This window comes from Rattus rattus, chromosome 2 (genome assembly GCF_011064425.1).
Source record: "Rattus rattus isolate New Zealand chromosome 2, Rrattus_CSIRO_v1, whole genome shotgun sequence".
In the NCBI taxonomy this organism is placed as follows: Eukaryota; Metazoa; Chordata; class Mammalia; order Rodentia; family Muridae; genus Rattus; species Rattus rattus.
The window spans coordinates 99,579,602-99,596,230 of record NC_046155.1 but is presented as its reverse complement, the minus strand read 5'-3'; the positions used below and the strand labels follow the sequence as shown (position 1 = coordinate 99,596,230).

Below are 16,629 nucleotides of genomic sequence, written 5' to 3'. Positions count from 1 at the left end.
AGAGGATAACTTAAACTGAAGTTATGGATGGTTATGAGCTGTCATGTGGCTGCTGGGAAATGAATCCAGGTTCTCTGCAAAAGGAGCAAGTGCTCTTAACCTATGAATTGTCCTCCAGTCCCTGCACCACAAAACCAAAATTTCAAGACAGAGGCTCTCAACCGGCCAGGGCATTTCCACCAGGGGTACACAGAGCTGTGCCTAACCTGACTCACCCAAATGCTCTTCCACCTTGGACTCTGTGCAGAAGATTATCTCTGGAGGCATGTGCTGAGATGTGTGAGTGAGTCCTAGGCGGCTACTGCACCAGCTCCAGCATCTGGGCCCAGTCCCTCCAGATGTTTCTGTCATACCTCAGGAAGGGGGCTGGAGAGATGGCCCAGCAGTTAATTAAAAGCACTCGCTGCTCTTCCAGAGGTCCTGAGTTCAATTCCCTTTAACCACATAGTGGCTTACAACCATTTGTAATGGGATCTAATGTCCTCTTCTAGTGTATCTGAAGACAGCTACAGTGTATTCATATAGATAAAGTAAATAACTCTTTAAAAAAGTTACCCAGGAAATGTAAATCACTCCTGGGTACAGGGACCTGTCTGCCCCTCTGGTTCTCCTGAGGGAGTGCATGTGAACCTCTGAGGAAGAGCCAAGGACAGCAAAGGAGAATTTCTAGGGTTCCTAATAAAAATTGGAATGGCCTGATCTTGCCTAGTGTCACAAAGCAGAACTATGTGAAAGGGGTTTAGGCTTATTTGGTAGGATGCATGCTGAGGAAGCATGGAGCCCTAGATTCAACCTTCTGCATCATATAAAACTGAGTATTATATATTATGCCTAGACTCTCAGCACTTAGAAGGCAAGAGGATCAGAAACCCAAGCCATCAAGAGCTGGAGGTCAGCCTGGGTTACATAAGTCTGTTCAAAAAATTTAGAGAAGTCAAAACATCAAAATATTGGTGAACTTTGATTCTCTTTGGCAAAACTAGATTCAGGTTCAGTAGAGGAGACTGGCTTAGTCTTGTAGAAACCAGTTTAGCTTCTGCTCCCACTCCTATCTTATTATAAATCTCAGGGAAGTCAGTGTCTTCCAGGCTGTGTATGTGCACCTCCCCACTATGAAACCTCCTTCAGGAGCTGATCTACAGATGTGACGGCTCCTACCTGAATTGGCGAGGCTCAAGCCTGACTGATCCTCAGACCCCAGGGAGAAGAGGCAAGTCCTGATGGAGGGATCCTATTGCCAATCCTAGCTCAAGCCTGTTCTCGAGTCTCTCCCCCAAGATATGAGTGCCCTGTCAGGTATAGGCCCAACTTGTGAGATTCAGACTCACCATGGGCACCATGTCTGCTGGAAGTATACCTATTAGTAACTATCATTAGTTCATCTGTACATTGTCTTATTTAATCCTCCTGGATCTGAGGAAGTTTCTAGTATCTTCTCACTCCCTAGTTACAGATGAGGAAACCGAGGGCTGAGACTTAGATTGCGGCAGGCAGATCCATGCATGGCAGAGGTTGCCCAGGGGTCTTCACCCAGCTCTTTCCCTGCCCCTTACTGGCGTGTCTGGCACACAGACCTGTGCACCCTTCTCACAGGTTCTATTATGGTTCAGGATAATATTCCAAAAACATGTTCCTTGAGCGGCGCTCTCAGGAAAAGACATGAAGTAGTCCTATGTGTTTTTTTGGCCACTGGTCCAAAGGAAAATAGCCCAGGAACAAGACACTCTTTGGTGTTCTCATAGTTCTTGGCAGCTCATGCTTTTACAAAGCAAACCCAGCAAAATCCTAGGAGGACACTAAACTGGTTATGTCAGGTTGCAGGATTTCAGGAAAAAAAATGTTTATTCTCCCCTTGTCCTAAAATTTCTGTAATTTGGTTTTATTTCAGACACATTGTGTGTGTGTGTGTGTGTGTGTATCTCCAACTTAAACTAAATAAATGCAGAGATTCACTGCAGCCAGATACTGTCCTAAGGTCACTCAGAGATGGGCAGTAACCAGAACCAAATCCTGAAGCTGTTGGACTCCTCAACAGTATGACTGGCGTGGCCCAGGGGTGGCATCGTAATACAGACCATAATGGCTGCCTTGTCCCTAAGAAATCCATGTCTGTTTTCAAACGCTGTGAGCTTTTGTGTAAGTCTCCTGCATCTAGAATAACTCAGCTGATCTAGGGGGGAGAATTAGATAAGCCCATCAAAGTCACCTTCACTGCAACATTTAAGTGGGGCAGTGGCAGCTGGGAGGAAAAGCTGTTCTATTAGGTAGTGGCAGGTAAAGCCAGGTAACATCCGGCTTTGACTCTGACTTATGGGCCTGGGCTTAGAGAGGTAGGGGTCAGGTAATCAACAGTGAATCTATGGCTTGGCAGCTTGGTCAGTTCCTGTGACAAAGGACGTCAACATGGATGACACTGGGGTAGGAGGACAACTACCTGACTCTACTCTAAATTAAAGAATAGGCCTCTAAGACTAGTGTCAGACTTGAGAGTGAGCGTTCACTGCAGAAAATGTGTCCTTACGGTCTTCTAGATCTATGGCACTTCAAACCCCATCTTCCTGTGGGTTACTAAGTGGCTCGGAGATAGAAAAGGATCCTTTGTCCTGAAGACCTTGAAGGCTGAGAGATGACAGTGCAGATGGTGTTGGTGTGCCATCCTTTGCTGCATACTTTGTCTCCTACCTGAATCTAGGCTTCTCCTCAGGCCAATAAGTCCTTGTAGCTGCAGCAAGTGGCTCAGCCAGGATTTAAATAACCTGTACCCGACTTCCACGTCCATGCTGCTCCATGTACTGTTGGTGGAAATGCAAACTCATACAATTCTTTTGGACGCCAATTTGGCAAGCATTTAACAAAAGAAAATTACACACACACAGAGACACACACAGACACACAGACACAGACACACACACACACACCCTTTCTGTCAAATTTTACATTTAGGAATTTGCCCAATATTTACACTGCTAACAAATTTATAAAGAAGTATATACAATGATGTTAGCTTCAATTTCCTAAAAGCAAATGGCTAGATATTACTTAAATGCACTTCACTAAAGGAACATTAGATAATTAATACCCAAACAACTGAATATGCGGCCATCAAAAGGAATGACAAAAACATGGCTGGCAAGATGGCTCAGTGAGTAAAAGCTTTTGCTGCACATAGCTTGGCCGCCTGAGTCCAAATTTCAGAATCCACAGAGGAACACAAACCAACCAACCAACAAAATGTTACAATGTTACACATTTGTAACCTAGCAGTGGTGCAGGACCATGAGGGCCAGCTAGGATGGAGTGCACAGTACAGCAAAAAAAATCCCAAAAAACCAAGATCCACCACAGCAAAGTGCACAGAAAGGCATCTAAAAATTGTCCTGATCCTCAAATATGTGTTGTGGCACAGACACACATACTTGCACTCATAAATCATACACAAGCAAAAAGACAATAATAAAGTAAATAAAAAGATGACATAAACTCTAGAGTATTACCTAACGCGGGTCTAAATCAGCAGAGGAAGCACACATGCCCAGGAAAATGCCTGGGAAGGCAGCAACCCTGCTCCAGGTAAGGGCTGGATCTTTAGGTTCCTCCACACCAGTGGCTCAGTGAGTAAAGTTTTTACTGCACAAGCTTGGCCACCTGAGTTAAATCCCCAGAACCCATAGGGGAACCTTGATTTGTGGTTGTTTGGAAGCAAGAGAGACTCAGGCTGTAACTAGATCACAACATGACTCATTTTATGGTCCTGGCCTCAAATACATGACCTGTCTTTTCTTCCCTCTTGCTGGACAAGAATAGCATCAGGATCTGTGTTGCCTGGGTAGACTCACTTCCTGCCCTTAGCACAAGTGATTTAAGGATGGCCCACAAGAAGCATCCTCTCTCTCAAAGCCCACCTAGTCAACTCTTTTTATCAGGACACTTGGAAAACTTAATTTCACTTTTTATTATTCAACATTTTATACATAATAAATACAAACTTTTTACAGCCACTGTAAAGAAAGCGCATCTGCACGGTGGCTCTCTCGGAGCCCTGACCTGTGCACGGTGATGCCGGGTTATTCGGCCTGGAGAGAAGGGTTATTTTTTTTTTTTTAAAAAGGAGGCATATTTTTACAACTTTGTTTCTTAAAATAAAATTAGCAGCTCTTCCAAAAAATATTTTAAAATATAACAAAAGAGTTCAAATAACTCTGAGGTTATGGGAAACTCAAATCCAAGGACAATTTGGTTAGCTCAACAGAATATGGGTGGCAGGAACTGCTCTATTATAAGCACTTTGAAGATCAGCAAATTTGAAAATCTTAAAATACCCTTTTAATTTTTTAAACTTAAGAATAAGTTTGATAAACATAAAAAGACCTCAAATAGATCAACAGATAAATGCAAAAACCAAAAATCCAAATTCATGGAGAAGATTCATCAGAGTATCATTGCTAAAGTGATTGAATGACTGAAAATCCCTTCAGCTCTGATATCAGTCAAAATCCCACGGGGACATGTGACCATTTCAAGTTTTTAGAGATTCTCAGGAGGGATGGAAAATTCAAAGCATCATAAAACCTTTAAATCTGATTTTCTTTTCCCAGTCAAGGTAAAAGACAAATTGGCAAGCATTGCTTTGTTCCCTAGGTCAAGATCTACAGTCCAGAGTGCTCGGCCCTTCTAGGCTGAGCCAAGGGGAGCACCATGAACCTCTTCCATGACCTGCAGGAGGTGCTGGCCTCCTTGGTCTCACCTGGGCAGGTGTGCAGTCCTTTATCCTTTCCACAGAAAGCAGGTTCCCTCCAGGGCCCACAGATTCTTCACCCCAGACAAATGTCAGGGTAGTGGGACCTGAAGCTGTGCTTTCAGAGGGCGACAACAAGTCTGCACCAGTCAACCCAGATGTCTAGGCCAGTACTCTGGCTTGGGAATAAAATGAGGGCCTCCCCAGTAGAGAAGCTGAGCGATACAGGCCCTTGTCCTCAATGCAGCCGGACGCTTGGATTCAAAGGACACTGGCAGAAGGAGATACACTGTAAAAACCAAGAGGAAATACCCAAAGGTAAAAAGAGCATTAAAGTGGCTCATTTCCGACGTGGAAGCAGCATCTCTGCGTCTTCCCCAGCCTCCCTTCTAGTCTATGTGATGGGAAAGATGTGGCCTCAGCCCCTCCAGGTCAGCCCACTAATACTAAATGAATGGCGTAAATATTAATACAAAGGACACTGTTATTTTAAATCTGTTAGTTGTGGAAGAGATGTGCATTAATGCAATTGGCGCTAAGCTCAGACAGTCCACCTTCTTCCCAATAAAGTTGCATTTTCAGTATGGGAATGAACCTGGGGAGGAGCCAGCCTCTCCTGGATCCCTCATTTCCTTACACAGTCAACATGATTTGAATAATAATCAGAAGAGCAAAATCCACTTGAGGAAAGATGAGATCTTTGCCACAGCCTCGTGGCCACAGTAATATACTGTACGCGTTCACACAATTGGTAATTCTGGGTCTGTGCCCTGGATCTAGGCCTGGCCTTGAGTCTCATATAAAAATGGGCCACCATAAGGCATGAGAGCTGCTCCCCTCTGCTTCTAGGACCCGCTATGAATTGTGCTATGGTAGGAGAGATGACATAGAAAATGACAACAAAAAAGGCACAATCAGGCCAACCAGTCACACCGAATCCTCCTTGGTTTTGCTCTGTTCAAGAGTCATCATCATGCAAAGGTGCCTAAGAAAGAGACTGGCCAAACTCCAAGCCTGGCCTTGATTGTAGCAGGAACGGAGGTAAATCCATGGTCACACCAGTGTGATCTCCACATCCTCCATCTTCTCAGCTGTCCGTCGGTGCGTCTGTGTGGGTGGTGGGGGTGCCGCCCGAACCTGAGCAAGAGACAATTACAGGGTTATCAGCTTCTTGACTCAGAGGCTGCTAGCATGTGGAAAGCTTCAATGCTCCTCTAGACGTACACTGACACCTGATCGCCTGGGAACGCTCTCAGTTTTCTGTGTGTTCCCTGCCCTGAACAGCAGGCCCCACTCTGCACGAGATGTCAGGTTAGATTGTTTGTTATGCTGGGAGCACTAAGGGCTGCAAGTCGCTGTAGTCCTAAGACACTTCTCCAAAGTAAAGCTGGGAGTGGTGAAAAGAAGACACAGTATGGGGACTGGAACTACTCTATCAGGAGAGACATGGGGAACAAGGCTGGAGAGGTGGGCGGGGGCAAGTAGTGAAGGGCCTTCTTAAGTTACAGTAAGAAACGTGGATAGTCAGGCAGGGCGGCACACACTTGAAAACCCAGCATGCAGGAGGCAGAGGCAGGAGGACTGCAGAAAGATGGAGGCCAGCCTGGGTTACACAGTGATATTTTGTCTCAAAAACCAAACCAAACCAAAAAACATGGGGCTGGAAATGTAACCCAGTGAGGGAGTGCTTAGCAGGCTCAAGGCTCTAGATTCAATTCCCAGCACTGAAAAATGAAGTTAAAGGAGAAAGAAAAGAGACAAACTTTATTCTCTAGGTAGAGGTTTTGGTTGGTTATACAGAGTGTCAGATCTGGATGGGAAAACATGATACAGCAGTGTAGGAAGAGACTGTAGTGGGCTAGAGTTCTCTGGAAGATGACTTAGCAGATAGTCTGCAGGGCAGTGGAAGGCTCTGACAGTAAACCCAGCAGGACCTGTCACTGTCCTTGGGTTGAGGGGTAGGAGGCTGGGACCAAGGCAACAGGAATGGTTCCAGGGCAAGGAGGAGGGAGTAGCTTCCACTCGCCCACACAGGCAAGATGGAGAGGGAACAAGTCCAGAAGGGAAGAGACTTAACTCCATTTTGCTGAGTTTTCAGGTTTGGGAAATCTAAGGTGTGAGCCCACAAACACCAAGCTTATGAGAGTCATGAATGTGGGGATTGCTGGTATGGGAATGGTCATGGGAGTAGATGAGATCATGCGGGAAGAGTGAGTTCAGTGCAGATGAGTTCAGCAGATGCAGCTGAGACAGAACAATGGCGTGTACCATTGAGACAACAGGTGGGTCCTCTTTACTCCCTCTCAGAGCCTGGCAGCCACTGTCTCCTTCAGCATCCCAGTGGCTCCCTCCAACTGTTCTGCTTCCCTCCACACTCTCTGTTAAGCTGCCATAGAATTTCTTTTTCTTTTTGAGACAAGTTCTTCTTATTATAGCCCAGGCTGGTTCTGAACTCATGATCCTTCTACCTCAGCTCCCAAATATTGGGAATTACAGGCATGTGCCACCATGCCCAGCCAGTAGCAAGGTTTTAAAAGTGTACAAGCAGTCAAAATGCTATCCTGCTCTTCCTCTACAATGCTTTCCATAACAATAGAGACCTATAAGTCCATCAAGGTTCTCAGTGCACATCAGTTGAATGAATCAAGTCAGTGGATCAAGGGATCAAATTTGAATAAAATAAAATGCCTCACAGCTTCTAGATTACCAGTTTTCAGGCTATGGCCTGGAAGTGTAGTAGTAGATGAGAGGGAGTGACAGCAGAGTGTGGGGGAACAGACAACTAACTGTAGAGATCACTCTTGTCAAAACACATCCTTCAGAACACAAGTTCTCTGAGGCCATGAAGTGTATCTTACTTCAAGGTCCTTCAAAGATGCAAACACAGAAAAACAGACTCTTAAAATACTGTAATTAATATATATGAGTGTTTTGCCTGCATGCATGTCTGTGTACCATGTGCATACAGTGTCCTTGAAGGCAGAAGAGGGTGGTAGATCCCTGGAACTAGAGTTCCAGATCCTCTGAACCCAGATCCTCTGGAAGAGTAGCCAGTGTTCTTAACTGCTGAGTCATCTTGTCAGCCCCAGGAAAATGCGTTCTCATTTTGGTGGGAGGGGGGAGACTAGAAAGTTCAAGACAGTTTCTCTGTGGAGCTGGCTGTTATGGCTTTGTAGACCATTATCAACCTGGAGCAATTACTGGAATTAGAGGTTAGCACCACCACCACCAGGCTAAAAAATGGATTCTTAATAAATATCTGCTAAGAAATTGCTTCATTTCATGATTGTGCTATGTTTGTATTTAAGTACTGCACAGCTACCCTCTCTGATCTTACCTTGGCTCAGGGAGGAAAGTTCCAATGTAGACTAGATGAGCTATTATATAACCTTCCTTTTAAGAAAAATGATTTTTAGTTTTCCAAGTAGACCCCAAAAAGCAAATCTGAGTAGTCATTTTAATATCTAATAAAATAACTTTCATCCAAAATTAAGCAAAAGAGATGGGGAAGGACACTTCATATTCAAAGGAAAAATTCACCAAGATGATGTCTCAATTCTGAATATCTATGTCCCAAATTCAAGGGTACCCATATTTGTAAAAGAAACATTGCTAAAGTTTAAATTGTACACCAAACCGGGGACGTCAATACCCCACTCCCACCAATCGACAGGTCATCCAGTCAAAAACTAAACAGAGAAATAATGAAACTAACTGATGTTATGAATTAGGACTTAACAGATAAGTTAAGAAACACAAAAGAATATACCTTCTTCTCAGAACCTCATTGAACCTTCTCCAAAATTGACCATATAGTTGGTCACAAAGCAAGCCTCAACAGATACAAGAAATATTGCCTTGTATCTTATCAGACCACCATGGATTAAAGCTGGACTTCAACAACAGAATCAACATAAAGCCTACGAACGCATGGAAACTGAACAACTCTTTATCAATGATCTCTGGGTCAGGGAAGAAATAAAAAAGAAATTAAAGACTTTCTAGAATTTAATGAAAATGAAGGCACAACATGCCCACACTTAAGGGACTCAATGAAAGCAGTGCTAAGGGGGAAAGTTCATAGCACTAAGTGCCTCCATAGAGAAATTGGAGAGATCTCATACAAACAATTTAAAATTACATCTGAAAGCTCTAGGAAAAACAAAAAACAAAAAACAACAACAACAAAAAACAAAAAAAAAACCCAAAAACAAAACAAAAAAAACCCCAAAAAAACCCCAAAAAACAAAAAAGGAAGCAAACACACCCAAGAAGAATAGACCGCATGAAATAATCAAAATCAGAGCTGATATCAATCAGTTAGACACAAAGAAAACAATATAAAGACTCAATGAAATCAAGAGCTGGTTCTTTGAGAAAATCAACAAGATAAACAAACCCTTAGCCAAACTAAAAGGAAGAGAGACAGTATCCAAATTAACAAACTCAGAAACAACAAAAGGCAATGAGGAAATCTAAAGAATCATTAGGTCATACTTCAAAAGTCTATACTCTACAAAACTGGAAAATCTAAAAGAAACAGATGATTTTCTAGGCAGATACCTACCAAAGTTAAACCAAGATCTGGAAAACTATTTAAACAGTCCCATAAACTAAGTAAAGAGCAGCAGCCATTAAATGTCTCCTAATCAAAATAAAAACAGAATTCTACCAGACTTTCTAAGAAGAGCTAACACCAATACTCCTCAAACTATTTCACAAAACAGAAACAGAAGGGACACTGCTAAAATAATTCTATGGGGCCACAGTCACCCTGATACCTAAACTACATGTAGACTCAACAAAGAGAGAATTTCAGATCAATTTCTCTTATGAACATCAATGCAACAATATGTAAAACAATACTCACAATCAATACAAGAACACACTAAAAATATCATCTACCATGATCAATTAGGCTTTATCCCAGGGATGATGGGGTGATTTATTATACAAAAATCCATCAATATAATATACCAAATAAACGAACTGAAAGAAAAAGAAAATCACAGGATCATCTCATTAAATGATACCATAGGTGTGTGGATTTGTCTGACAAAAATCCAATACTACTTCATGTTAAGTCTTCAAAAGATCAGGAATTCATAGTACATACCTAAGCATAACAAAAGCAATACACAGCAAGCCAACAGCCAATATTAAATTAAATAGAGAGAAATTTAAACCAATTCCACTAAAACCAGGGACAAGATAAGGCTGCCCACTCTCTCCCTATCTATCTAATACAGTACTTCAAAGTTCTAGCTAGAATATTAAGACAACTAAAGGGGATCGAGGGGATAAAGGGGATACAAATTGGAAATGAAGAGGTAAAAGTGACGATATTTGCAGATGATATGATAATATACATAAGCAACTCTAAAAATTCTACCAGAGAACACCTTCAGCAAAGTGGTTGGATACAAAATGAACTAAACAAACAAACAAAAAACAGTAGCCCTCCTTTATACAAATGAGAAAGAGAATGAAATTAGAGAAACAATATCCTTTACAATAGCCACAAGTAATATAGAATATCTTGGTGTGACTCTATCAAGCAAATGAAAAGACCTGTATGACAAGAAATTCAAGTCCTGGGCTGGAGAGATGGCTCAGCGGTTAAGAGTACCAACTGCTCTTCCAGAGGTCCTGAGTTCAAATCCCAGCAACCACATGGTGGCTCACAACCATCCATAATGAGATCTGATGCCCTCTTCTGTTGTGTCTGAAGACAGCTACAGTGTACTTATATATAATAAATAAGTCTTAAAAAAAAAAAAACAAAAAAGAAATTCAAGTCCCTAAAGAGAGAAACTGAGGAAGATATGAGAAGATGGAAAGATCTCCTATGCTCCTGGATCAGTAGGACTGATATAATGAAAATAGCCATCTTACCAAAAGCAATCTACAGATTCCCATAAAATGCAATTCCCATAAAAATTCCAACGTAGGGGTTGGGGATTTGGCTCAGTGGTAGAGCGCTTGCCTAGCAACCGCAAGGCCATGGGTTCAGTCCCCAGCTCCGAAAAAAAAGAAAAAAGAAAAAAAAATAAAATAAAAAAAATTCCAACGTAATTCTTTACAGACCTTGAGGGAGCAATTCTCAACTTCATATGGAAAAACAACAACAACAACAACAAACCCAGGATAGTTAAAACAATCCTGAGAAAGAAAAGAACTTCTGGCAGTATCACCATCCCTGACATCAAGCTATACTACAGAGCAATAGTGATAAAAATTACATGGTATTAGTATAAGAGCAGGCAGGTTGATAAATGGAATCCAGTTAGAGACCCCGAAACAAATCCACACACCTATGGACACTTGACTTTTGAACAAAGGCAAAACCTTAGGATGGAAAAAAGAAAGCATCTTCCACAAATGGTGCTGATCTAACTGGATGTCTCCATGTAGAAGAATGAACATAGATCCATATTTATCACCATGGAGAAAACTCAAGTCCAAGTGGATCAAAGACCTAAACATAAACTCTAGTAGAAAAGAAAGTGGGGAATAGCCTTGAACACATTGGTACAGGAGACAACTTCCTGAACAGAACATCAATGGCTTAGGCTCTAACATTAGCAACCGATAAAAGGGACCTCATGAAACTGAAAAACTTCTGTAAGGCAAGGGCATTGTCAGTAAGACAAAATGGCAACCTACAGATTAGGAAAAGATCTTCACCAACCCTATACCCAACAGAGGGCTAATATCCAAAATATATAAAGAACTCCAGAAATTAGACAACAAACCAAACAACCCAATTATAAAGTGGGGTACAGAGCTAAACAGAGAATTCTCAATAGGGAAATCTCACATGGCAGAGAAACACTTAAATGTTCAGCATCCTTAGTCATCAGGGAAATGCAAATCAAAATGACTATGAGATTGATTCCATCTTGCACCTATTAGAAAGGCTAGGATCAAACACTCAAGTGACAGCACATGTTGTCAAAGATGTGGAACAAGGGGAACACTCCTCTATTGCTGGTGGGAGTACAAACTTGTATAACCACTCTGGAAATCAAACTGGTGGTTTCTCAGAAAACTGGAAATAGTTCTACCTCAAGACCTAGCTATACCACTCCTAAGCATATACCCAAAAGATGCCCCACTACACCACAGGGACATTTGTTCACCTATGTTCATAGCAGCTTTATTTGTAATAGTCAGAAACTGGAAACAACCTAGATGTCCCTCAACTGAAGAATGGATACAGGAACTGTGGTATATCTACACAACAGGTTACTCAGCTATTAAAAACAAAGACATCATGAATTTTACAGGCAAATGGATGGAACCTGAGAATATCATCCTGAGTGAGGTAACCCAGAGCCAGAAAGACATGTATGGTATGTTCTCAGTTATCAGTGGACATTAGCCATGAAATGCAGGATAACCATGCTACAATCCACAGACCCAAAGAAACTGAGTAGTAAGGAGGTCCCAAGGGAAGATGCATGAATCTTACTCAAAAGGGGAAACTAAATAGTCATCAGAGGTGGATGGGAAGAGGGAATGGGTAGAAGAGGAGGGGAACAGATATGGTGATCAGGTATGGGAAGAGAAGGAGGTGGGAGATGGCTGGATTGAGAATGGAAATAGCTGAGTTATCTCTGGTGACTCTCTGGAAGCCTGGGACAGGAGAGGATACAGGGAGTCTATGGGGCTGACTCTAGCTGAGATCCTATTAGTGGGAGATATTGAGACTGAAGTGGGTGCCTCCTGTACTCAGGCAAGTCTTCCAGAGGAGGAAAGAGGACATCAACCTACCCACAAGACCTTCAACTCAAAATCTGTCTTGCTTACAAGATTTGCAGAGATAAAGATGGAGCAGAGACTGAGGGAACAGCCAACCAATGACTGCCCCAACTTGAGACCCATACAATGAGAGAGAGAGCTAACCCGATACTATTATTAATACGCTGCTATGCTTGCAAACAGGAACTTAGCTTAGGTGTATGCTTAACTGTTGGAGAGGCTTGATCCAACATCAGATGGAGGCAGATGAGGAGATCATAACCAAACATCAGGTGGAGCTTGGGAGTTTTGTGGAAGAGTGGGAGATACAAGTGAGCCAGAGGGGTCAAGGGCACCACAAGAAGACCTACAGAGTCAACTAACCTGGGACCATGGGGGCTCAGAGTCTGGGAAACCAACCAAGGAGCATGCAGGAGCTGGACCTAGAGCCCCTACACATTCATAGCAAATGTGCAGCTTGGTTTGAATGTGGGTCCCCTAAGAAGTGGCAGTCTTGGTCTCTGTTCCCTGCCATTGGATCCCCTTCTGATTACCTGGATTGCCTAGTTGGGCCTCAGTAGGAGAAGACATGTCTAGTTCTGCTGGGACCAGATGTCCTAGGGTGAGGCAGTACCCAAGGGAGGGGGTTTCCCCTTCTTGGGGCAATGGGAAAGAGACTTGTAAAGGTGGGACTAGGAAGAGAGGAAGGAGTGGGGGCTGTGACTGGGATGTGAACTGAGTTTAAAAAATGATTTTACTTTATGTGTACGTTTGTCTGTATGCAACCATATGTAATGTGCATCCCTGGCTCCCGAGAAGGGCAGAAGAGGGCCTTCCGGACTTCCTGGAATTGGAGTTGCAGACAGTTGTGAGCCACACTGTATGCTGGTGCTGGAAACCAAACTCAGACCCTCTACAATAGCAGCAAGTGCTCTTAACTGCTAAGCCATCTCTCCAACACCTATGATGATGATGATGATGATGATGATGATGATGATGATGATGATGATGATGATGATGATGATGATGATGATGATGATGATAATGATGACCACGGCGGCGGCAGGGTCTGGCCTAGGATTTGATATATAGCCTAGAACTCAGAGATTCACCTGCCTTTGCCTCCTGAATGCTGAGATTAAAGGCATACACCACCATATCAGCTCATTTTATAGCCTTTCTTTTCTTTCTTTTGTTCTTTCTTTCCTTTAAAAAATTTATGTGTATACATGCTGAATGCTGCTCCCTTCTCCTGGTAACTTGCCACACGGTTCCTCCACCATCTTCCTCATCTCTGAGAGGGTGCCTCTCCCATACCCCCTCACCTTGGTGTATCAAGTCTCTATAGGATTAGGCATATCTTGAGGCAAGAAAAGGCAGCCCTCTACTGCATATGTACTGGGAAGCCATGGCTCAACCATTAAAGGCTGGACTCACAACAAAAATATAGCTTTTCTTTCTTATAGTTTTTTATACTTCCCAAAGCACTGCATGGCAGATCAATAGCAAAATGGACCATGTGGGCAAAATAAATCATTTTCAGTTTGGAAGAACTATGTAATCCATAACCCTTCAAGGTGGGAGACTTACAGGCCGCAGCTTGCCATACGAGGTGTCAGGAGTCTGTCTTGAGGCCTGTGAGAATCCTGGTGACTCAGCATGAAGGCAGTTTTCTGAGGGAGAGAATCCAAGAGGTTATGATGGGATAGTAAAGATGCTAGTGTAGAAGTAAGTGGTGAGGGGCAGATGCCCAGAACTCTTACCATTGGCTGAAGGAGACCGGGGGAAGAACTGGGAGCTCCTCTTATCTGGACTGGGGTAAGGGCTGCTGGGAGGCTGGTCATACAGAGGCAGTGGAGGCAGGGATGTGTGAGGCTTGGGGGATGGAGAGACCTGCAGCAAAGGAGGCAGAGTTACTAGGTGGCCTCCTCAAGAGGAGAGCTTGGCTACTCTGCTGCCCAGCATGCCTTCCTTTTCTTTGGCGCTCACTTATAACTAACTGTTGAGGGCTGTCAGCTTCACAGAAGCAACTGGATCTAAAATAAACCCTGAAGCTTCAATTTTGTGTTGTACTACATTATTCTACTGACTGTATCTTAGAGCATTTCCAAGTCAACCCTTCTCTGGGGTTCTCTATTAGGCAATTCAGTTAAATCTGTGAAGAACAAATGGTGTCTATGTGTGTGAAGTCAAGTCATTGGTTGAGTTTCTGATTTCTAGGTTTTCTACATGTCAGACTAAGCAGACACAATCACACGCCTTATCCTTCCATCTGCTAGGCTTGCTGGAGCAAGAGGACAAATTAAACCAACAATTTCCGGTAAAAATCACCCTTAGCTGTGGTAGGGACACTGAGCCCCCTAGAGCTCTGGCAGAACCTGGGAGAGACAGAGGTTCTCATGAGGTAAGGCAGTCTGGTTAAGGGTTATACTGTAGAATCTGGCTGGAGACAATACATCCTCTCCCTGGCTTCTTTCTCTCCAGCAAAATCATCTCTCCAATGTCCTATGAAACTTAGTATTTTACTGAATTCAGAGAAAGCAGTGTGGGAAAGAGAATGAGATGTAAGACGGTCACTTTCTACAAGGTCCTGAGAAGCCTCTAGTTTTCTAAATTCAGTTGGGTAAACACTTGGCTACTAAAGGTGAAGCTCTTCAGTCTTGTGCCTTCTCACACCTGAATATCTCTTGTCCATGGAGTGTCGCCATTCTCAGAGGCTGAGAGCTCTTCCACTAGCACCGATGGGAAAACGCCAATTCGGCCACTGAATTCCCCTTCCCAGAAGCCATCATCATCTTGGTTCTCTTTGTTCACAATGCGGATAATTGCTCCCTCGGGAAAGGACAACTCATCATCTGTCTGGCCCTCATAATCATAAAGTGCTTTCACAAAACAGACTGGAAGCAAGAGAAAGACAAACTGGTAAGAGACAGATAGATGTACTGCTTTTGTCCTTGATTTTGAGAGAAAGTATTCTCTGTAGCCCAGGCTGGTCTCAAACTTGCAATAATCCTCCTGCTTCAAACTCCCAACTACTAGGTGTACTCAGAATGTGTCTTAGCAAGATGGCTGACTCCATAACCACCCTTGCTTTATGACAACTAGTGAGCATCACACAGGACAGGGTAAGTTGTAAGTTATTATTCACTGAAATTATCTTTATGCCTCTGCTTTTCAGGACTAGATATCAAATATAGGAAAACACAGGACATAAAGTGCTTTTAAACCCACTGTAGGCTAATTTTCAGTTACGAGTTTAGGTCAAAAACATGACCAGATCGAGTGTCTTATTTTAGTCTTTACCACTGGCATCTCCATTCAGGCTGCCTGAAACAAGTTCTGCTTCTGTGGAATTGCTGGACGTGTGTGACCGACTGTCCAAAGCAGCCAAAGACTGTAGCATGCTCAGTAGGCTGTTTGAGGTGGGAAACTGTAGGTACTTTTCTGGCACATAACCCACTTGGCCAACTTTATTTCGAGCCTGGGTAAAAGACAAGGGAAAAAAAAAAAACAGGTTTGTATAAAGAATTTGGACAGAGCATACCAAGAACCAAATCAAATGCCTGAAACATCACAAGAAGGGGTGATATGAGCAAAGGAATTATACCTTTACCCAGTCTTCCATATCTCCATCTTCAATCACTTCTAACACCTCATGTTCCTCAATGGTCAACTCATCTGGTTGAGAAGCCTGCAATGTAGGATGGCCATGAACAAAATCAAAAAGGTTAGATAAAGAGCAGATGTGAGCTGGTCATAACAAAAGCCAGGGATCAAAATATTGAAATGATTTTGAGAAACAAAATTTCAGTGTTGTAAAACTATCATAATGAGGTGAAGTTTTACTTCAGAAAACTAAATAAAATAAAACTGCAACAGAAACTGGATCCTCAAGAGGTAATCAGGTTCAGTGAGCAGAGCACTGTGCTGAAGCAGAGGGCCTGGATGTTGGCTCCAGCTCGCTATCTGCCGTATGTTATTCAGCGTGATGCCTCCATTTATTCCAAATGCCAACCTTGCCATTCTCCAAAGAATGGCAGTCAATGTGACAAGTAAAAGCACAGAACCAAGATGACCTGGGAGGCGTGAGTAACAGGGAAGGCACTGATGGACGTGCATGCAGTGGAGCGCAGACACTATGTACATGGATT

At 43.0% G+C, this 16,629-nt stretch overlaps 1 protein-coding gene across 3 annotated transcripts in view; it reads right to left on the bottom strand.

Moving 5' to 3' along the window:
• Positions 1-3,937: 3,937 nt before the first annotated feature.
• Fchsd2 (FCH and double SH3 domains 2) overlaps positions 3,938-16,629 on the bottom strand; it is a 189,833-nt gene continuing 177,141 nt past the window's right edge. For all 3 annotated transcript variants that reach the window (XM_032893067.1, XM_032893066.1, XM_032893065.1), the window contains 6 exons: positions 16,086-16,169; positions 15,782-15,959; positions 15,155-15,375; positions 14,242-14,371; positions 14,069-14,151; positions 3,938-5,872 (listed from right to left, as the gene is read on the bottom strand). In XM_032893067.1, the coding sequence (XP_032748958.1) occupies positions 5,789-5,872; positions 14,069-14,151; positions 14,242-14,371; positions 15,155-15,375; positions 15,782-15,959; positions 16,086-16,169 (780 nt within the window). In that variant the 3' untranslated portion in view covers positions 3,938-5,788. The remainder of the gene's footprint in view (positions 5,873-14,068; positions 14,152-14,241; positions 14,372-15,154; positions 15,376-15,781; positions 15,960-16,085; positions 16,170-16,629) is intronic.